General features: G+C 38.2%; 1 protein-coding gene across 2 annotated transcripts in view; it reads right to left on the bottom strand.

Moving 5' to 3' along the window:
- Positions 1-5569: 5569 nt before the first annotated feature.
- PKP2 (plakophilin 2) overlaps positions 5570-23451 on the bottom strand; it is a 94503-nt gene continuing 76621 nt past the window's right edge. For both annotated transcript variants that reach the window (XM_025930514.2, XM_086713668.1), the window contains exons 10-13: positions 17824-17977; positions 10821-11010; positions 7418-7505; positions 5570-7011 (exon numbers count right to left, since the gene is read on the bottom strand). In XM_025930514.2, the coding sequence (XP_025786299.1) occupies positions 6943-7011; positions 7418-7505; positions 10821-11010; positions 17824-17977 (501 nt within the window). In that variant the 3' untranslated portion in view covers positions 5570-6942. The remainder of the gene's footprint in view (positions 7012-7417; positions 7506-10820; positions 11011-17823; positions 17978-23451) is intronic.

Raw genomic sequence — 23451 nt, 5'->3', positions numbered from 1 at the left:
AACAGGAGGAGGAAGTTGAAGTGCTGGGTGCTCCTATAGGAAGTAGTAAAGGCTCCTGTAAGTATTGAGTGCTGAGGCACCGAGCATGATGAAAACATCACCTTATTCTATTCCCTCAACAATCCTGTGAAGCAGTCATTGTCAACTCCACTTCACCAAGGAGGTGAAACACACAGAAAGTTAAAGTAACTCCCCAGAGTCACACATCCGGTGAGAGGTAAAGTCAGAATTCAAATCCATGTTGTGTCTACTGGCTAAACTGATGTCTCACTGAGAAAATGAGATTATCCAAACACTCAGGCTCAGGCCAACTTTCTTCCAAGATGGCTTGCTCAATGAAGGTATAACTTGGGTTCCATAATTACTAGTTAAAGGTGAGGAATGACAGAGGTCAAGAAAGGGAGAATGAAAAAGAGAGGCACCGTACCTCCGAAGAGATTTTACTCCACACCTACTGTTTGGCTGAGCACCCGCTTTACCATCTTCTTTCATCATATTCTCTTTGAAATCACGACTACTGGTTTAACTGCAGTTCCTAGCTCTTCTATCCTCTTTGTCCACAAACCCTCACAGACTTTGTCCTAAATGCAATAGCCACGGCAGCCAAACTCACACTTTTACCGGCAGTGTTTAAGCGCACACTTCTCTTAGAGGCCAAATGAAGTCAGTTTGCTAACAAATGTATTTTTTCCTCTTTGAGTGTCCCTACAGATGGCAGGCAATGGTGGTTGACTATTCTGCAGCCCTTTTTGTCCTTGCCCAATTAAACCCTGACTTTGTTCAAGTATTCCCCATCCCTGAATTTCGGGGGAGGCAGGCCCAGACTTGGGCGAAATGTGCCTGGTTTGAGAAAGGAACAGTAGCTTCATTTTCCTAACTAGGAGTTGAGTTAGGAATTGACAGGTGATATAATTCTGGGTGATATGAAATGAGGGATATCTGATGGAGGCTTCCGGGAAAGTTCTTCACTTATTGAAAAAAGGAGGCAAGAAAGGAATGTTTACTCTTCTGGCCTTAGGACATGGCCCTGAAATGATGGGATGTTTGGAACTGCTACAACCATTTTGTCAACATGGAGACATCAACCAGGGGCGAATGCTGAGGAAAGCAGAGCAGAAAGACTAAAGGAATCTAGATTCTTTTTATTTCTTTAAAGTTTATTTATTTTGAGAGAGAGAGAGAGAGAGCAAGTGAGCGAGCATGAGCAGGATAGGGGCAGAGAGAAAGGGAGAGAGGACCCTAAGCAGTCTCCACACTGCCAGTGCAGAGCCCAACGCGGAACTCGAACTCACGAACGGTGAGATCATGACCTGAGCCGAAACGAAGAGTCAACGCTGACCAACCCACCCAGGAGCCCCAGAAATCTAGATTCTTGATGACTTCAATGAGCTGCTGAAATAAGCAAGCCCAAGCCTGAACATGGTCTTATTGTTACATGACATAAAAACATTAATTGTTTAAGTCACTTGAGTTGAACTTTTTTGTAGCTAAATGCAAATGAAGCATTGTAAGTGATAAAGTAGGAGAAACAGGACAGGAGATGAGGAACTGGGTCACAGTAGGTGTGAGTCACCAAAAGAGGTGGGAATGTGCTACTTAATATGTCACACGTAATTCTTATAGAAAGCTGTTCAGGCAATACCACAAAAATAGATTACTTGTATATTTTAAATTAGGACCTGCAAAAATCTCCAATTAGAGCAAGAGGTAAAACAAATTCATGAGGAAAAATGTCTTTGTCAGTTTTCTAAATATTAAAATTTTTACACACTCTTATTAAAGGATATCAATTGTGACAACTCCCTCTGGCTAAAAATGAAGGTATCTTCTTAATAATCCTCTGCCTCTCAGGCTAACCATTCTTGTTTTATGAGAAAGCCCTATTCCAGAAGATCTGTAGGAGTCTAGAGCTGCGCAGCTGTCACCCTATAGCATGATGAAGTTCATTCTCCAGGAAATGAAATGAATTTTCTTTTCCCAGATAACGCAAAGGATACTTTTAACTGTGCAAGTGTCCATCACAGGGAAGTCAGTTTTGCTTTGATCTGTGAGCACTTCCTCATAAAAGTGCATCTCACTGGTCCTTAGCTCTAGGAATAATTGTTCAATACATGTATGTTGAAAGATAATTAAAAGTGGAACTCTTCCTCTTTTTTTTTTTCCCTAAAGTAAAACACCCAAAGGATTAGCTGTTACTGGGAAGAACATCCTATTATAGTTGTAGGAAAATCTGCAAGTTTGGACTTGTTTTTTATTCCTTGCCAGATGCATTGTATCTTAGTAGCTTAGAGGCAAAATTCAGGCTTATGAGAGATTTAACTGCTTCTTGGTGTGAGATTTATGACAAGGTTTGATCAGCTGGATGTAGGAATGTCTGTTGCTGCCTCAGCCTGCTCCTCTGGGCTAATAACTGCCTTCTGAGTTACTTTCCTGTCTGCAGATTCCCGCCACACTCCAGGTGGGAATGAAACATGTTGAAGAAGCTTCTGAGAAGTCTTACAATCAATCTTTGTATAACTCAGCCCTTCCCAAACGTATTTGATTATGGGATATTCCTTTTCATAGAACACCTGTAAATACCTCCCCAAAGACTTGTGTCCTGAGGAACAGACATTCAGAATCATTTGTCTGGACTGTGTTTGTTTTCCTCATTTTTACCTGGCCTTCTAAGGGGTGTGTGTGTGTGTGTGTGTGTGTGTGTGTGTTCTGGGGGTGGAGGAGATTGGGGCTTTTAACGAACTAACCATATCTGAAAAGACAAACTCAAAAGAGACAGATTAAAAAGAAAAGAACCTCCAAACCAGGGAATTCCAAGTAATGTAAGTTAGCATTTATTGGCTGCATACTGTCAGACGCTTTTTAAAATTCTTTTTAAATATTTAGTTTTGAGAGAGCGTGAGAGACAGAGTGTGAGCAGGGGACTGGTAGAGAGACAGGGGGAGACAGAATCCCAAGCAGGCTCCAGGTTCTGACCTGACGCAGGATCATGACCTGAGCTGAAGTCGGATGCTCAACCAGCTGAGCCACCTAGGCACCCCTGTCAGACACTGTTTTAAATACTTTACAACTATGAACACATTTAACCCTCAAAAGAACCCAATGAAGTAATACTATCATTCTCACCTATCAGATAAAGAAGGCTGAGACTCCGAGTAAGAAATTTGCCCCAGCTATCAAATGGGGAAGTCACACTTTGTGCTCAGACTGTCTGGTTCTAGAATGAGTCCTCTTCACCATTGTCAGACTGCCCGCTTAACTCTTCAAAGAGATCCCCACATTCCCCAGCATGGAGACACATTTTCCATTCTTGGTCTCCAAGGAACCCCTGGTGAGGAGCTAACCCACCTGGCTTTATATGGTCTGCCAGTACTTTTGGGCTATGTTTCTTTGGAATGTAACCTCTCTCTGCTTCACATCATTTTCATGTGTAAATGTAAAAAAAAAAAAAAAAAAAAAAAAAAAAAAAAAAAAAAAAAAAGAAAGAAAAAGAAAGGAGTATATACTTCACAAGGAGTCTGTGAGGGGTGCTCCATACATGTCACTACTGTCTAGTCAGACCTACTCTCCCAGGTCTCTACCTTACCGGCCCTGGTCTGTCCTCTACTTGGTTAGAGTAAGACTGCCAACTTTTATACAATGGTCCTTCAGGTATTTAAAGACAGGTAACATGGCACCTTTCTTCCAGGCAAACTATTGCTGGATTCTTTAACTGTGTCTCCCGACTATGGCTTCAGAATGCTTTCCCTTCAGCTCTTAAACAGCTTTTACCAATGTACGGCATTTTGATTTCTCTTTCCTGAATATATCATATGAAGAGTTTTCCTTTTTCTTATAGTCCTTAAAAGGCTGAAGTTTATTTCATGAGATGAAACTGTCAGGACCACTGTAAACTAAAACGTTACAGCTAAAGGAGAATTTTATTTGGAAAATTCTGTTTCCTTTTTTAAAATTTATTTTCTCTTCCACAACAAATACTTTAATGCAACGGTTACTGGGGTGAGTTACAGGGTGATGCTGAACTGAATGAGTGACTGCATATTTTTCTTCTCTGTCACTTTAAGGAGGACCTGACCAGATGCCCTCTAAATTCTGTCTTAATCCTCAGATCCCGATTTGAGGCTTCTGCAATTTTGTTCCAAGTACAAACATGCTGAAGTCATCCTCATTTCAAAACATAAGTTCTTTACACATTTTAGAGGAAATTTCATTTCCTACTACAGTACAAATAAGTTGTATGTATATGTATATAAGGATATATTTAAATATATGTATTTCCTATTTCCTTTTTTTATTCTGAGAAATTGCTTCTTCGGAGGGTGATTGCATTTGTTTTAAAGAGGTTTATCTATCTTCTAATGCTGCTTCTTTTCCCGTTTGACATGTTAATCCCCTATCTTGCCAGATAACCCTTTGGTGACTTCCATCAGATATAAACAAATGTTCCCAGCGATGGAAATCCAGGGCAGCAACCTTCTATATTCCAGAATGCCATTAAGAATTCTTGACAAGGCAGCAGCCCTTTGGAACTCTCAGCACAAATACACGAAAAGACCCTGCTCAGCCTGTCAGTTCCCTTGATGACATGGGCAAGGTCAGGATATGCACTTAAAAAAAAAAAGAACTTTTTGTGTGGAACTGTGATCCAAATGGATATTCAACCACACAAGGATCTCCTCAGAGGTGTCTACAGAGTAAAGTAGTGAGGTTTTGGTAATCAGGGTGAACAAAGCAGGACATGGGGATCAGACAGAGTCTATCCTTTCAGGGTCACAGACCCACTCAAATTTACTAAAATCTAACACATTCGTAGGTCTCTCCTTTTTTACAAGCTTTAGTCATTAGCCAGTCCCATTTTCTTATAGGAAGTATTTGTTAGTAAAGAATTTAGGCATTAATTAGGGAAGGAATAGAAATAATTACAAAGTATTAAATCCTTAGCAACTGAAGTTTATAAGGTCAAGTCCTCAAATGTCATGTCAATCATACCACATATGCCACAATACACAATAATCAGACATACACAGATACCAATGCAGGCAACATTATTTTGCCTCCTTTCGTGTTTAAAGTCATTGAAGGCTTTACTAGTGCTTTAAAAACCATAGAAACTTCTTGAACATACTTCAGTTATCTGGAGGAATAAATATGCTCCAAATGCTGTATTCATCAAACCTCTGAAAAGACAGATGATTTCTCTCTTTAGTATTTAAAAATTGACATCTGGGGGCGCCTGGGTGACTCAGTTGGTTAAGCGTCCGACTTCAGCTCAGGTCATGACCTCATGGTTTGTGGGTTTGAGATCCATATCAGGCTCTGTGCTGAAAGCTCAGAACCTGGAGTCTCCTTCAGATTCTGTGTCTCCCTTTCTCTCTGCCCATCCCCCGCCCGTTCTCTCTCTCTCTCTCTCTCTCTCTCTCTCTCTCTCTCAAAAATAAACATTTAAAAATTTAAAAAAGAAATTGGTATTTAATTTCATTTTGAACTAGGTTAGAAACCTAAGTCTTCTCCATTGAGCTTTTCAAATTAAAATAATTTTAATGCCTAAATGTAATAAAGACTTAAGTACACATTCAAATTGAAAATGGGAATTTATTTTCTATTACACTTTTCTGGCCAAAAGGAGCTGAAAGACATTTTTCCTTCCTACTTTCTTACAGCAAACATTGTTGGATTTTTTTTAAAAAAGCAAAATATAACAGAATTGTAATTGAGAAGACTAATTCTATGGAAATGGTATTAATCAGAGCTCAGTTAAAAGAACACTTGCTTCGACAAACGAGGTTGTCAACTTTTCAACATGAGTGTTTCTCATATCATTTCTGGGTGGCCTTGAAATATTTTCCCTCAATATAACGTCTTCATTTTTTGCTCTAGAGTTTCCTTCATTTAAAATAATGGCTTGAGGAAGATCACATGAGATTTAGAGGCTCTGCGCTATTTTTTTAAATGTTGGGCAAAGTTGGGCTGGTTGATGATGCAATTCATTAAAATGAGCTGTGTTTTCAGTGCCCTGGGCTCACCCAGCTGTTTGAGAGGTTTGGTTCCTTTTGGAGCTGAAGAATATAGAGTCCATTTTTCTATCAGCCCATGGCAGTAACTGAAAAAATCCAGGAGATAGATCACACTGAATCCTACTATTCAGAAGAGATTTGCATTTAATGGTGTTGTTATTCATATTTTCCTTGAGCAAGAAAAGCATTTACACGGTGTTTAGAGGGAACACTGAATTTCATAAGCACAGTTGCCTTTGAAAAGATTTTTAAAGTTGCTATCATCACTTCATTTCAATTTCACTTTCTTAGAGTCATGCACGCTGTGATCTAAAACTTTTAAGTTCATTTAAAATCAGAGAAAAAATATTCAAGAGGATAAAAACAAGCATAGAGTAAACAAACATATAATTTTGCCATTAAAATTTCTCCTGGATAACTCTGTCAGTATTCTTCGTCATTTCCATTCTGTTTCAACACCGCAGAACCACACACACGTAGCTCAAAGGTGAAACAACGTGCATTTGAGTGACAAAACATGGAGACCGGAAAGGAACATAAATGTAAATCAAACTTTTAAAATCCTAGTCATACAATGACTTCTTTCCTTATTCTGTTACGTCCATTCCACATGAATCCACGTTTTGCTGCCAGGAGGCCCTGTGCCATAAGCCCTGATCACAAAGACCACTACTAGTGGAGGATAAAATCAAGCCTGTTACCAGTGTCTAGTGGTAGCAAACTTGCAAAAGTCTTCTGGAAAACTAATAAAATTATTATTCTGATTATTTGTGTTCTGGATTCTGGGGACCATGGAAATAGAAAAGGATAAGAAACAGGGCATGCTTTTTTGAGGTTTCTTGAGCTGGGAAGTAGAAAAATAGGTGTTTTCCTCTGGGGCTTTTTTATGGCTGCGGATGGTTGAGATTTCGGAGAGCTCTGTTTCATTTTCTCAGTCTTTAAGGGAGTGGTAGGCTTTGGCAGTCCGGCTGTTGACAAAATCTGTCTTCTTAAACTGAGCCTTTGGAATAAGCAAACAGATATGTGAAAGGTAACAACACTGTCATCCAAGAAAATGCAGTTTAAAAAAAATTTTTTTTTTTGTGAGAGAGAGAGAGAGAGAGAGAGAGAGAGAGAGGGAGGGAGAGGGAGGGAGAGGGAGGGAGAGGGAGAGAGAACATGAGCAGGGGAGCGGCAGAGAGAGGGGGGTACAGAGGATCTGAAGAGGGCTCTGCACTGACAGTAGAGAGCCTGATATGGGGCTCAAACTCATGAACCATGAGATCATGACCTGAGCCAAAGTCGGCTCAACCCACTGAGCCACCCAGGTGCCCCAAGAAAATGCTAAATGTTTTTAGTGATCTCTCACCAGGGGACCACTATTATCTGCCTATTAACTGCAACACTCACCTTTCTAGTGTACTTACCTTCTTGTAGGCATTATGGAGCTCCGTGTGCGTCCACAAAGAATAGAGGAGAACAGAAGCAGCTTTACTTGCCTTGTTGGAGGCATAACTGAAAAAAGGAAGAAAGCATTCTGAGATCAGTGAGAGTGTGTCAGGCTTCTGGATGCTGCCTCAGACATTCCATAAATCTTTAACTGCTGTTGCTTGGTGGCCATCCATTAAGTCAGGTCACTCACCATGACAAGAGAATTGGATGGTGAGCTTTGAAGGCCAGGGGCCACACTAGGTTAAAAAAACCACTTTTTTTCATCTTTTAAAACCACTAGCACAGGGCTATCAGTTTATAGAGCATATTCCTAATATTTATAAGGAATATGTCCTTAGATTCCATAAATCCTTGAACTTACAAAATAAAATTTGTATGTTTGTATACACTATTTCCATTTATTTTATATTACATTAAACACAATTAAATATGTTTATATTAAATATTATATACTATTTGTAGAATAGAAATATATTTGTATGTTTATAATATATATTTATAGAATACAAATGCAGAAAAGCAGGACTGAAAAACATATATACCTCCTACACTACTCTATGAATTAGGAGTGATATTTTCAAGTTAATAAATTCTTGAAACATTTAAAATAGTTTCAAAATTTCTTTGTTCTTGTATAGAGCAAATGGAAAATGCACTCCTCTTATATAGCCAAGTCACCACAGAAATGAACACCGTACTTATTAGTTTTTGATGTTTCACTTTTAAATTTGTACTGAACTTCCTATTTCTGGCTAAGGTTCTCTGCTTTCTTAGAGCTCTCTCTTTTCCATCACCTCAAATCGCATACGGCCAAATTTTGTCTTCTAACAAAGAAACAAAGCTTTTTTTCTAATTTTATTTATTTTGAGATACAGAGTGCGTGAGCAGGGAGAGGAAGAGAGGGAGAGTGAGAATCTCAAGCAGGCTCCACACTGTCAGTGCAGAGCCCAATGTGGGACTCGAACTCTCAAACCGTGAGATCATGACCTGAGCTGAAATCGTTGGACGCTTAACCAACTGAGTCACCCAGGGGCCCCCAAAGAAACAAAGATTTAATTTTTCATATCATGGGCATTTGTAAACAGGCAACCATGAACTAAAAATGCAGTACTGTATGGAGAAGCACATCTTGGGGTCATTCTTTGGCTAAGAGCCTTTCTCTTCCATACCAGACTTGTATGAAGGGGAAGCCAAATCAGCACCTCACAGATTCTTTTAGTACTTCATGGAGTTCTTGGACTCACTTGCTAATACTGAAGTACCCATAAATCCATGAAGACTATGGGTCTCTGATATCTAAAATTGGAAAGTGTCCTTGAATTGCAAATGTTTTATATTCATAGTTTATCAACTGGTTGTTTGGCACTTTGAAATTATTTATTTGAAAAAAAAAATGCTATATATGGCAACTTATTTCCAGTCTAGCTCTTAAATTACAGGTCAGTTACTCAACACTCTCACAAGGATGGAAAAGCAGGCACATCTGGTAGAAGCTCCTTGTTGATTTTTTTTTTTTTTTTTGGAGACAGGGCATATGAGGACTGGTTCACAAATGGATGGACACTCAAGGCAAAAAGGAAGTAACAGAGTCAGACATCCCCATTTGTTGCTAAGCTATAAGAAGTTTCCAAAAGTTCTCATGTGCTTATGAGATCTCATGTGTCTGAATACTCAAATAATTAAAGAACATGAGTTCTCATGTGTCTGAATACTCAAATAATTAAAATCATAGGTCTTACTGAGATTTGCTTAGGAGCATGGATGACTACTCGGAATAGTCATTTCTGTTTTAAACAGTAATCATTCAATCTTTCCACAAATTAAGTAACTGCTCTCTGCCAGGCACTGGGGACAGGTGGATATTCTGACTCGGGGAACTCACATTCTAACCAGTGCTCCGTTTTATCCTGTGACTCTGAATATGGTCTTCCTTCCCTATGAGGCTTGCCAGAGTGGGGCTGCAGAGCACAAGTACTCCAGGATACCACAGACCCCTAGGCTTGCCCCTGTGTGGCCAAGCACACATTTGTCTACCATAGGTAAAGTCTGTTTGCTTTGCAACTCATTATAATTGGGCTGTAACATTTCTTCTCTTGCTTGGTTATTTATAAAAGTAACTTGTATTTAACAAGTCAAACACTTCAGAATTGTATAAAGAGAAAAATATAATAATCTTCATGCCCTCTTTGGATCCCATATCTCTAAGTTAACTAATAATAATGATTTTGTTATACAAGGTTTTTCATTCTCTTCCTCACTTTTTTTTTAATGGGGAAAATTTAAAGACACAGAAACAGCGATGAGGAATGACTTATATGCATTAGAACTTCTATTCTCAAAAGGGAATAAGACGTGGAAGAGATGTGATAGAGAAAACCAAGAAAGCAAGAATTTGATTATGTTGCCTCCTACTTCTTGTGTTATCACTGCTTCTTTTAAGCCACTGGGGTGATACTGGCTCCAGATTTAAGTGAGGAAAAGGGCAATCCCTGTCCACAGGACTTTCATATTGCCTATATTCTCCTATTCTTAAAACATAGTTATGGCTCTGGGAAATAAATGAATTTGTTAGGTCAATAAAAGGCTGGAATGTGCTACCCAGAGAAGATATGGCATTTGACTAGCTTGATACTTCATTTAAAAATTTTTAAAATTATTTTTATTTTTAAGGGTTTTTTTTTTAATGTTTACTTATTTTTGAGAGAGAGAGAGAGAGAGAGAGAGAGAGAGAGAGAGAGAGAGAGAGAACGTGAGCTGGGGAGGGGCAGAGAGAGAAGGACACACAGAATCCAAAGCAGGCTCCAGGCTCTGAGCTGTCAGCACAGGGCCTGACATGGCTCAAGTGCATGAACCAGGAGATCATGAGCCAAAGTCAGATGCTTAACCGACTGAGCCACCCAGGTGCCCCTAATTTTTTAATTTTTAATTTTATTTTTGAGAGAGAGATTGAGAGAGAGCGTGAGAGCGAGCATGAGCAGGGGTGGGGGGGCAGAGAGAGAGAGGGAGACAAAGAATGGAGACAGGCTCCAGGCTCTGAGCTGTCAGCACAGAGCCTGATGCAGGGCTCAAACTCAGTAACTGTGAGACCATGACCTGAGCAGAAGTCGGACGCTTAACCAACTGAACCACCCAGGTGCCTCTAGCTGGATACTTTAGAAGATAATGGGCAACTATTGGGCTTGGAGAATTCAGTCTCTCACTTGCTTGATTACTAAGGATTGAACCAAATGATTTGGCCCAGCGTTACAATCTCGTTCTTTGGCCACGTTACCCATGGTCCTCAATGATTGCACATTCACAGCTAGATTTACAGATGGGTGTTGGGAGTGGTAGTGAGGAAAGGGAAGAGAGCCAACAGGCAGATACTACAGGACTTACACATCGCCTGAGCTGATAGTCATGATTTTCTGCAGGCCCCCAGTGTTTAGAAGGTCCCGTGCATTCTGGTAACTATTTTGGATTATATTGTTCAATGTGTAGCAGGCAGAGGCTGTAGTCTCAATGAGAAGGTCAGTACTCGGGACTGTGTCAGGAATTATGGAAACCAAATCAGGTAGAGTTTCTTTGGCTATAAAATGAAAGAAGAAGAATACTTGATTAAAAAGGTTGTCTCTTAATCTGAATATCCCAAGATATTTTGGGTAAAGAATATTTTAAAAAGAAACACAACTGGTTAAGAAATATATGGAAAGATGTAATCTCTCTATTATTCAATTTTTAAAAAGATTCTTAAAAAGAGGATACTCAGTGCTCAGTACACTGGAAATCTTTTGATAGAAATGACAATGACAATTTGACAGAAACATCAAGAATTTAAAAAACTTTCACATCCTTTAATTTAGTAATTCCACTTCTGGAAATTCATCCTAAAGATATCACTTTAAAAATAGAAGAAGCTTTATGCAGAGATTTTTATTATAGTATTATCTATAAGTGACAAATGATAAAATGCCCAAGTAACTCAGTGATAGGATACTATCAAAAACCAAGCTGCAAAGAATATTATACATCCCCCAAATATTTATGAAACATGTAACGCAAGAAAATATTTAATATTCTTTCTGAAAAATTAATATACTTAAATAATCCATAACATAAACATTAGAAAAGAAAATACGCAAAAGAAACCTGAGAAGAAATACACTAACATATGAATAGGACTTGTTCTTCTACAACAATATTGACGGTGACCGAAAATTTTTAAAAAAATTATCTGTACTGCTTAGTTTCATCAATGTACAAATAATACTAATATTTAAAAAAGAGAGGGGCGCCTGGGTGGCTCAGTCGGTTAAGCGTCCGACTTCGGCTCAGGTCACGATCTCACGGTCCGTGAGTTCGAGCCCCGCGTCGGGCTCTGGGCTGATGGCTCAGAGCCTGGTTCCGATTCTTTGTCTCCCTCTCTCTCTGCCCCTCCCCCGTTCATGCTCTGTCTCTCTCTCTGTCTCAAAAATAAATAAACGTTAAAAAAAAAATTAAAAAAAAATAAAAAGAAAAAAACTATTTTATTTTTTCACTCTGTATGTAAATTCCTGGCTATCTATTTCTCCTGCTTCTATTTCTCCTCACAACTCTTGAATACAGTGTTGTGTTTATCATGATTGTATAATGAAAACTTCTGCTTAATTTTCTTCAAAAAAATTTTTTTTAAATGTTTATTTTTGAGAGAGACAGAGTATGAGCAGGGGAGGGGCAGAGAGAGAGGGAGACACAGAATCTGAGGCAGGCTCCAGGCTCTGAGCTGTCAGCACAGAGCCCGACATGGGGCTCAAACTCACCAACTGTGAGACGATGACATGAGCCGAAGTCAGACGCTTAATCAACTGAGCCACCCAGGTATCCCAATTTTGTTGTTTTTCATCTGAGTTTATGTGGCACCCTGAACTGCGCACTTCTCTAGAATACTGGATTGTAATTAGTTATGTGCCTGTCTGAATTCCAAGTGGGGCTATGGGCTCCTGAGAACAATTATCAAATTCATCTCTGTATTTCCAGCATGAATCACTATGCCTAGAACAGAGAGGTGTGCAAAAAAGGAACTGAACAATTGTCATCCTTTGATAATATGTGGACCTGACTGGCAGGAAAGACACACCTTCTGCTCAAAGACCTGAACTCTGTTTTCCACGGTTATTAAAGCATCACAGCACAGTGTTTAGAGCTCAGAGCTCAGTCTCTGAAGCCACACTTCTTCCGTTTCAGTCTTGCCTCTGCCACCCAATGGCTGTGTGGTTTGGGCAAGTTGCTTAACCTCTCAATGCTGCATTGTCCTAATCTATAAAATGGGATAATAATAGTATCTACTTCACAGGGTTGTTGTGAGGGATTAAATGAGTTAATGTGTTAATTGATCACAGCACCCTGCAAGTAGTAATCTCCCAATAGAAACAAATTATTATCAGAAGGCTTCCTCCTTTTAATATGTTAAATCACAGAATTAAAGGCCTTGAGAATGTGAATTTTCTTTCCACTGAATTTAGATGGACATCATGGAATTAAGTGAATTTAAGTGTAATTAAAATGAGGGGAGGTTTATCAGTGGATCATCTTACGAAAGCATGAGGCTACAAAGAAATAAACCCACAATTATATTCAATTAATCTTCGACAAAGGAGGCAAGAATACCCAATGGGAAAATAACAGTCTCTTCAACAAATGGTGCTGGGAAAACTGGACAGCAACATGCAAAAGAATGAAACCAGACCACTTTCTTACACCATACACAAAAATAAATTCAAAATTGATTAAGGACTTCAGTGTGAGACCTGAAACCATAAAAGTCCTAGAAGAAAGCACAGGCAGTAATTTCTCTGACATTGGCCATAGCAACATTTTTCTAGATCTGTCTCCTGAGGCAAGGGAAACATAAGCAAAAATAAACTACTGGGACTATATCAAAAGAAAAAGCTTCTGAACTGCAAAGAAAACAACCAGCAAAACTAAAGACAACTTTGGAATGGGAGGAGATATTTGCAAATGATATATCTGATAAAGGGTTAGTATGCAAAATATATAAAGAACTTATACAACTCACCTCCAAAACACAAATAATCCGATTTAAAAAAATGGGCATAAGACATGAATTGACATTTCTTCAAAGAAGACATACAGATGGCTAACAGACACATAAAAAGGTGCCTACCACTGCTTATCATCAGGGAAATACAAATCAAAACTACAATGAAAAACTACCTCTTACCTGTCAGAATGGCTAAAATAAAAAACTTAAGAAACAACAAGTGTTGATGAGGATGTGAAGAAAGGGGAACCCTCGTGTGCTATTGGCGGGAATGCACATTGGTGCAGCTACAGTGGAAGACGCTATGGAGGTTCCTCAAAAAATTAAAAATAGAACTACTCTACCATCCAGTAATCGCAGTACTGGGTATTTTCCCATAGAATACAAAAACACTAATTCAAAGGGATTTACGCACTCCGATGTTTATTGCAGCATTATTTACAATAGCCAAATTATAGAAGTAGCGCAAGTGTCCACTGATAGATGAATGGATAAAGAAGATGCGGGGTGTGGGTGTATTATATGAAATATTATTCACCATAAAAAGGAATGAAATATTGCCATCTGTCACAACAGGGGTGGAGCTAGAGACTATAATGCTAATAAGTAAAATAATTCAGTCAAGGAAAGACAAATACCATATGATTTCACTCCTATGTAGTATTTAAGAAACAAACCAAATAAACAAAGGAAAAAAAGAGACAAAACAAAAAAGAACAGATGCTTAACTATAGAGAAGAAGCTGATGGTCACAAGAGGGGAGATGGGTGAGGAGATGGGTGAAATAGGTAAAGGGATATTAAAAGTACACTTATCTTGATGAGCACTGAGTAAGGTATGGAATTGTTGAATCACTATATTGTACACCTGAAACTAATAGAACACTGTATGGCAACTACACTGGAATTAACATTTAAAAATTGCCAAAAAAATAACAGATAATCTCATCAGAATTTTACAGATAAAAGCCTCATCACAGTTACAGGCTGCATAAAACAAATTGAACAACTTAAAAAATTTTTTTTCAATGTTTATTTATTTTTGAGAGAAAGAGACAGAGTATGAGTGGGAAAGGGGCAGAGAGAGAGGGAGACACAGAATCTGAAGCAGGCTCCCGGCTCTGAGCTGTCAGCATAGAGCCTGATGCGGGGCTCGAACTCACGAGCCATGAGATCATGACCTGAGCTCAAGTCGGACACTTAACCAACTCAGCCACCCAGGCGCCCCAAAACTAACTTTTTGTGCAAACAACTACATTAGTAAGAGGATTTGGATCAGGCAGGTCACCATAAACTCTGATGTGACTGTAACATAATAATACTTTGGATCTATTCCATAATGAAGGAGAAGGCCAGACCTATTTAACAAAACACTGGTCCTCCCTATAATGCTCAGTAGGCATCACCTACAGGTTACATGGCACTTGAATTAACAGGACCACTAAAATGACAAACTGGAATAAATATAGATATTGGAATAGAAACTTTCCTCCCTCTTCCCCTTCTTCTTTCCTTTGTTTCTTTCTGTTTTATCTTTTTACGGGCTACTGACACACGTTGCACACACATGACATGAATGTTACAACAAGATGAACTATTGGTGATTGAGGAGACTAAGATTGCTACACATGCAATTAAGACATTCTTCTAGATTTGGCCAAGAGTTAGAGATCAGGACTGAGACAAACTCGAGCACACATTATCACAATCTCTAAAACATGCCTGAAATGTAATGAAAAATGTATTTGAAGTTATTCTGTATCATTCAGTTTGCTTTTATTTTGTTAAAATTAACTCTAATAATTTTTAGTTAACCACTAGATGTATGATCCAATTTTAATAGCATGATTTATTTAGTTCTCTCTTTGTCTAAACTTTTATCATAGGTAGATAGGTATAGAAGGATCTCAGGAATAATATTCACCTAGTGTTACCAATGGTTATTTTCCAAGTGGTAAGAGGAAGTATTTTTTGCTTCATTTATTATGCTTTTCTTAATTTCTTGAAGTTTTTAAATGAACACGTATCTTTTTTTAATTGATGTTGTTACTATTTAATAAAACCATCCAGAACAATGATTTTCCACTTACCTAGCTTCTGGTTAAAAGTGACAAATATGGAATGAGAAGTCACATTGCTAAGCCATTAATTGTTAACGGAAAAAAAAAGTATGAATATTGTAATTACCCAAGCTTGTCAACAAAATTTAAGATGCAATGTATGAAGGCCAGAAGTCACTCAAAGTAGGTAAACAAAGAAAATAAACATTAAGTGTAGTGAAATACAAAAAAACCTTGATTCTGCCAAGGTCATTTCCCGCTCCATTGAAGAATTAAATACAATGCTTATTTATAAAAAAATAAAGTATGGGGCTGTATTTGTATCTTCTCAACAGTTAGAGGATGGTTGAACCTGAGACCAACAGCATTTTTGCCCTGAGGGCACATGCATAATGTGTGGAGCACAGTTATTTCCATCGGCACTGTTTTAAAGATGGAGTCAACATTTCCTTTAGGGAAAGAAAAAAAAAAAGTCAAAGATAATATACCTGATTAAAGTGCAACACAAAAGTCCACAAAGGACAATGAGGAGAACACTTTCATAATTTTCAGAGTGCCTACGGCAAGGTTTCTTTCATATTCACTGAAAAATTTCCAGGCTCTCTCTATATTTATTATGGGCAAGAAACCATTGTATGAAACTACCTCTCCAATGTTGTGCTGCTGGTTGGCTTTGGAAATGACATTATTAAGACATAATCAGACTTCAGTATCTCTGGTGCTGTGTGTGTGTGTGTGTGTGTGTGTGTGTGTGTGTGTGTGTGTGTGTCCACCAAAACAAATGAGCATTTGTTTATAAATTTAGTGGAATTTGTGAAAAACTAGTTTCCAAGTTGTCAGAAATGACTAATTTATGGAGCCTTAGAAGCATGACTGATTTTTGGCATTATTTTCCTATTATCTCATTTTATAGTTTTTGACTTGACTCACAAGTATTTATCGGCATTTCTATGTATAAAGCAAATGAAAACATTATTTGATGGTGTAAATAGTTATCACCTTTGTCAATAATAAAGACTCTCAAAAATAAAGCAAATGTTTCACTGTATTCATTTAAAAACCATCTATGCTGAATCCACTATTCAGTATACTCCTCCTTTTTGTCTTTTTTTGTGTGTGATCTGTTCATTCATTTTTTTTCTAGTGCAACAAGGACCAAGTCTCTTCTTCTTGTTCTTTTTTTTTTAGAGAGAGAGAGTGAACGGGGGAAATGGGCAGAGAGAGAGAGAGAGAGAGAGAGAGAGAGAATCCCAGGCAGGCTCCATGCTTAGAGTGAAGCCCGATGCAGGGCTCAATCCCACGACTGTGGGATCATGACCTGAGCCGAAATTAAGAGTCGGACACTCAACTGACTGAGTCACCCAGGCGCCCCAAGGACCAAGCTTCTAAAGTGAATACCACTCTGTGTACACTTTCAATGTTTGAGAAGAGCAGTGCTTAAATAGGCCACCCAGAGAGCATCCTGAAAGCCAGGTGCATAGGTTAAAAAGACTATCCACAATGATACAACTGAAGGCACAAAAACATCAAATATGTACTTACCTTGTTAATTATAATTAGGTCCAAGTTTCCCTTCTATAGTAATTAAAACAAAAACAAAACAAAACAAAACAAAATGCTGGATATGAAGAAAAATCCTATTTGAGACCCTGGGAGGAAGCGGACCCTTGATGCTTGGGTGCAAAGGCCAGGTCTATTTTATCACATTTTGATCCTTAGTCACATTTTCAGTTCATCATTGCAAAAAAAAAAAAAAAAAAAAAAAAAAAGTGATACAGACAATGTTTTGTTGCATTTGTATTTTTTAAAAATTTAATGTTTATTTATTTTTGAGAGAGAGAGAGAGAGAGAGAGAGAGAGAGAGAGCATAAGTGGTGGAGAGGCAGAGAAAGAGGGGGACACAGAATCCAAAGCAGGCTCCAGGCTGTGAATTATCAGCACAGAGCCCAATGCAGGGCTTGAACTCATGGACCACGAGATCATGACCTGAGCTGAAGTCAGATGCTTAGCTGACTGAGCCACCCAGATGCCCCTATATTTTCTTTTCTTTCTTTTTTTTAAGTTTATTTACCCATTTTCAGAGAGAGGGGAGGGAGGGAAGGGGCAGATAGAGAGGGAGAGAGAGAATTCGAAGCAGGCTCTGTGCTGTCAGGGCAGAGCCTAACATGGAGCTTGATCTTGCAAACCATGAGATCATGACCGAAATCAAGAGTCGAATGCTTAACCAACTGAGCCACCCAGGTGCCCCTGAATTTATATTTTCGATATGTATTCACTACATCAAGACACGTTTGCTGACTCACCAATTTCATTCTGCAAAGACAGATTCCGAGACAAATTCCTCAGCAGGGAGACCGCTGTCTTTTTCACACTTGGATCACCAACATGCAGCATCTTCCGGGTGTGCTGCAGGCCATTTTCCTTCTGGACAACTGTCTGAGCTACTGATGTTGGCATCTGTTGCGTGAGACACATCTTATCAATATCACTGCATTTGACTTCACACTAATTTTAAATTTCGGTAGATTACTAGAGACTGTTAAAACTAAAGCTGTGATGAAACCAGCCTGAAGATACTTCCTTTAAATTCTTATTACGTTTTCAATTTTATTACTGGAGAAAAACAGCTTATTAGGTATTTTTAAATAGAATATTGGATTTGGTTACCTACTATATTTTTGCCTGTTCGTAAATAAAACGGGCCTGTCTTTTCCTTGCTTTCGTCTTTATTCATATCTTCAGCTCAGCATTGTGAAAAGGATATAAGGATGATGTTTTAGAATCAAACACTAGTGTCATGAAATTAGTTGCATAATGTTTTCCATTTTTCTATTTTCTTGAACTATTTGTGTAATGTAAGTATAATCTCAACTTTGTGGGTCTGGTGGAATTTACCCATGAAGACAACTGAGCTGAGAAAAATTTTAAAGGGAGATGCCTTTGATTAATATTCGATGTATTTGTTGGCTTAGTCACCTTTTCTGTTTCTTTTTTCTTAAGTTTTGGCATTTTACAGATCTTAATAAACTTGTTCAATTCTAAAAAGCCAGTTTATTCTGAAAGAGATATTGGGCCTTTAGAGAAAAGAATGTATGGCTCGTTAGATTATTTCTAATTCGATGCTTTCAGTCAGAGGCTGTGTATGCAAGTTGCTGGTCCAGGTCCAAGTCCACTAGAGACCAATCTTATTTGGAATTAGGTTGGCAAATTAGTTTGAGTACTGACCAAAACCTTCCTGGCATCAATAAACCTCTAATACAGGGATCTTGGCTTGTGTCTACAACTTTATAGATTTCTATCTGAAGCTAACTTGAGGCCACCTGCCAGAAATTCCCACCATTCTTCAGGGTGTCTATCTTCTCTGTTTATCTTATCTAAATACTGCTTATTTTCTCCTCCCTCCTGCAGATTTGCTCTTATATTCTCTACTATACTTTTTAGAACAGGGGTTCTGAAGATTGGATCCCAGAAAGGTTTTAGGGAGAGGAGAGCAAGTCCTTAAAGCTATTTTTGTATTGGGACATCTGGCTGGTTCAGTTGGTGGAGCATATGGCTCTTGATCTCGGGACTGTGAGTTTGAGCCCCATGTTGGGTATAGAGATTACTTAAAAATAAAAAATAAAGAAAACTTATTTTTGTGTTTATAATAAAATTTCTCAGGGAAAGGGTTTATAACTTTTATTAGATAGTCAAAGTGTCCAAGACTCAAAAGAAGTTTAACAATCACTATTTTAGAATGTTTTATTGTAAACAAGTCTGTCACACTAACTTGTAGAGCACTCCATTAAACTATTTGCTCCACTCTGAGAAGAATCCTTCCTCTGTAGCCATCCAGAGGAGGCTATTTATTCTGTACCACTCCCGTGACTTGGGCACAGAGGTAGGTTAGCATTCCTCTGTCTTCCCAATGGCCCGTCTAGATGTCTTCCCCCACACGCAGTAGCTCCGTCTTCTGAGTCATGGCCATCCAGCTCTATCACTCCCATAGCATTTTCTTTGTCATCTCAAGGCCTACCGTTCCTTTCCCAACATCCACTGGAGGCTTCGGAGCCTGGCTCAGAGCCTTCTCCACTCCACATTCACTATAGATGACCACATTAATTATGCCTTTGTTCCTAGACTTGCTAAATGTCACTGACTGTCATCTCTTCCACACATCAGTCATTCACTTCCATGGTCATACAGAACCTATTTCATCCCAAAATATCTTGACTCTGAAAACATAAACTGTTATACTCTGAACACAATTTCCTGTTCACTTTGCTCTCTGTCCCTCACTCCTACTATATTTCTTCTTCAGCCTCATCAAGAACTCCAGTGCCCTTATCTCAACCTTTACTCCCCACACTTCAAGTTGTCAATACTCTTCCGTTTTAACTTTCTTTCTTATTTAGACTAGTTGTACATGAACCAACACATCACAAACTATCTTTCAATACCCTTAATTCTCTTATCATTCCAGCTTATTTTCTACCTACCCAGTATAATTGCAAAACTGATTTTATATTTGGCCACTAAATACTGCTAGAGTAAATAGTGCATTTGCGGACTGGTACTTCTGCGAAGTTATGGTCTCCAATCTCCACTAGGAGCCAAATGTTGCCAGTCAACTTTCTGTTTTTTAAATGCCAGTTGGGGATTCAAAGCCTCACACCAGAATGACTCTTCTAAAATTTAATCTGATTATGTTCCGCCTCAGGTTTAAACTCTGTAATGACTCTCCATTGTTTCCAGAATGGTCTTCAGATGTCTTCGTCTGGCCTGGTATCCATTTTCCTCTTTCCTTATCATTACTCCCTAATAATTCTCTAGGTTACAACTATACTAAACTGCTATCTCTCCTGCTAGAAGCTCCTTTAAAGGAAGAAATGGATCTTATCCAACTCTTTTTTTTCCTTTCGGTGCCTTGTACAGTGCCTAGAACATGAGAGGTCCTATGTAAATATTTATTGAACTGAACTATATGAATAATATGTTATCAAGTTTTCCTAAAGATTTACTATCATCTCAGGAGATCAAGATAGATTAAAACATCACAAGATATTTCTCAAAATTTTTATTTTCTCTTGAGACATAAAATGCTTTTAAAATTAAAATCTTGTTTTGTACGTATATCATACTATACCACCTAATGATATATTCTTATATATAATAAAGCGCTTTGATGTTAGTATATAAAAATGATAATTGGAAACATGCAAGTCTAGATGAAGTGTGGATTCTCAAATGATGTTTAATCAATCAGGGGAAAGAATAGCTAAATATTAGTCTTATTAATTCTGATTCGTGGAGGCAAATGAGAAAGTGAAGTGGTCTTTAGAATTTGCTCAAAAAGGAAAGTAAACAGACAGATTTACCCAAGAGATTTTTGTATTCCAGCTCTAGGGAATATGTGAGAATGACTGTTAGTCAGTCAACTATTTGCAAAAAGCACTTCTAGTTCATATTGTCCTGATTACTAAGGAGGTTTTAAATACCTTTTCAAATGTTTATTGGCCATTTTGTGAAGCACCTGTTCAAGTCTCTTGCCAGTTTTCTTTGGATTACCTTTTGATTGTTAATTTGATGAGTTTTTTAAAAAAAAATTTTTATGTTTTATTTTTTATATTTAAGAGAGAGAGACAGACAGACAGACAGAGAGCGACTAGGGGAGGGGCAGAGAGACAGAATCTCAAGCAGGCTCCAGGCTTCAAGCTGTCAGCACAGAGTCCAACACGGGGCTCGAACTCATGAACTGTGAGATCATGACCTGAGCCGAGGTCAGACGCTTAACTGACTGAGCCTCCCAGGCGCCGCGATGAGTTGTCATATTTTCTACATACCAACCTTTGTTACTTACACATGTTGCAAAAATCTTTTTCTACTTTGTGGTTTGACTCTTTACTGTCTTAACAATGTCTTTGGATAGCATAGCACCACAAGTTATTAATTTTAATGTAGTCAATTTATAAAACACATACTTTATAGTAGTACTTTTTGCATCCACTTTTATCTTTTTTTTTTTTTAAACAAGATGGTTTTTTTAAATATTTTTTTTAACGTTTATTTATTTTTGAGAGAGAGACAGAGCATGAACGGGGGAGGGTCAGAGAGAGGGAGACACAGAATCTGAAACAGGCTCCAGGCTCTAAGCTGTCAGCACAGCCCGACGCGGGGCTCGAACTCACGGACCGCGAGATCGTGACCTGAGCCAAAGTCGGCCGCTTAACCAACTGAGCCACCCAGGCGCCCCTTGCATCCACTTTTAAATAATCTTCCCCTATCATGAAAATATCCTTTCACAAGCTTTATAGTTTTGTCTTTAACATTTAAATCTCATTGCTGTTGGAACTTGTTTTCTAGTAAGGTGTGAGGGTAGGGGATATGTTTTGTTTTTTCCTAACAGGTATGAAATTAAAAACTTCTAAAGTGTTTTAGAAATTTGAAAAGTGCTTATTTCAATGGTTTTTAACTTTGACTATGTGATGTTTAATTAACTTATTTCTACTGATACATAACTGACACACACATTGTATCCATTCTAGTTTAGGCTCTTTGCACATGACCATCAACTACTCAGTGCTATCTCAGTTATGAACACAAGTTTAATAGACTGGATATTTCCTGAAATTATTTTAAATGCCCTGCTTTTCATGTTTTCCTATTCAATGATTCTTTTTGGAAATTATAAAACCAAGTATTTTTTTTATCACACAATTTAAGCATAACAAAATTAGGAACAGTGATAACTAGAAAAGATATATATGTAAGTTAAAATTTTCATAAAAAGCATCTTTTAACTTAAAAGAACATATCATTGTCCCATGGTGCCAAGGATTTTCTCCTATAAATCTCCAGTCAAATTAAACTCTAACAATTCTGAGTATGGATTAATACCAGTTCAGTGTAAGCCTCCTTTCAGGGAACTGGACTGGTCTAACATTAGGTATGATTTTAAATGCCTCGACACAATTAGGACAGTTATGAGGTTATCTCCAATGCTTCGATTCCTTTTGGACTTGGAATCTCCTAGTGCCTTAAATTCCTATTTTGTTTATCCCAGTTAGATTATTACCAAACACAGGGATTTAATCTTATTTACTGCTATGTGATTAGCTCTAGGCTAGTGCCTGCTATACAGTAGGCACTCAAAAAATGTTTGTTTAATAAATGAATGAAGGAACTTAAGCTCTAGGTAATAAACTACATATTCAGAACTTAAGTAGTGTAAGTGTTTCTGTATGTAGTATCTATCCTCAGGAACATGGAAACATTTCTGGACTGTTTGGATTCCATGAGAGATCTTGGACTGGAAGAGGCTAAAAGCCAAGCTTAAAGGCTTAGCTCATATTGAACCATACTCAGAACACAGTGGACTCAGATATCCATACACATACATGTACACCAAGTTAATTCCTGGCATTTTCTTTTAAGTTGGCTGGTAGTTAATAGAAGGGTTTCTGTAGTTTGGCAAAGTGAAAAAAAAAAAAATGGTTTTGGGAAACCTAGCATGGGAAAATGGGAAGGTAAGAGGACTGTGTCGTTCCTGGTAGTTTCTTGTTTCCTTCTCTTCATGCACAAGTAAATTTTGCAGAAAATCAGAGAGGTTAAAGTTTTGTCATATACATATATATATGTGTGTGTGTGTATACACACACGTATATACATTTTTAAGTAATCTCTACACCTGTATGGGTCTCAAACTCGCAACCCCGAGATCAAGAGTCACATGCTCTACTGACTTAGCCAGCCAGGCACACACAGGGGAGGGGCAGGCAGAGAGGGAGAGAGAGAACCTTAAGCAGGCTCCACACCCAGAAGAGAATCTGATACAAGGCTCGAAATCATGACCTGAGCCAAAATGAAGAGTCATGCTTAACTGAATGAGCCACCCAGGCACTCCTATTTGTGTTAAGAGAAATATTGGTTTTACTATTTCACAATTTTGTTCA

The sequence above is a fragment of the Puma concolor genome, chromosome B4, assembly GCF_028749965.1.
Source record: "Puma concolor isolate L17-30 chromosome B4, mPumCon1.1.hap2, whole genome shotgun sequence".
Lineage (NCBI taxonomy): Eukaryota > Metazoa > Chordata > Mammalia > Carnivora > Felidae > Puma > Puma concolor.
The sequence above is the reverse complement of the archived record's forward strand: the minus strand, read 5'-3'. Positions and strand labels throughout refer to the sequence as shown.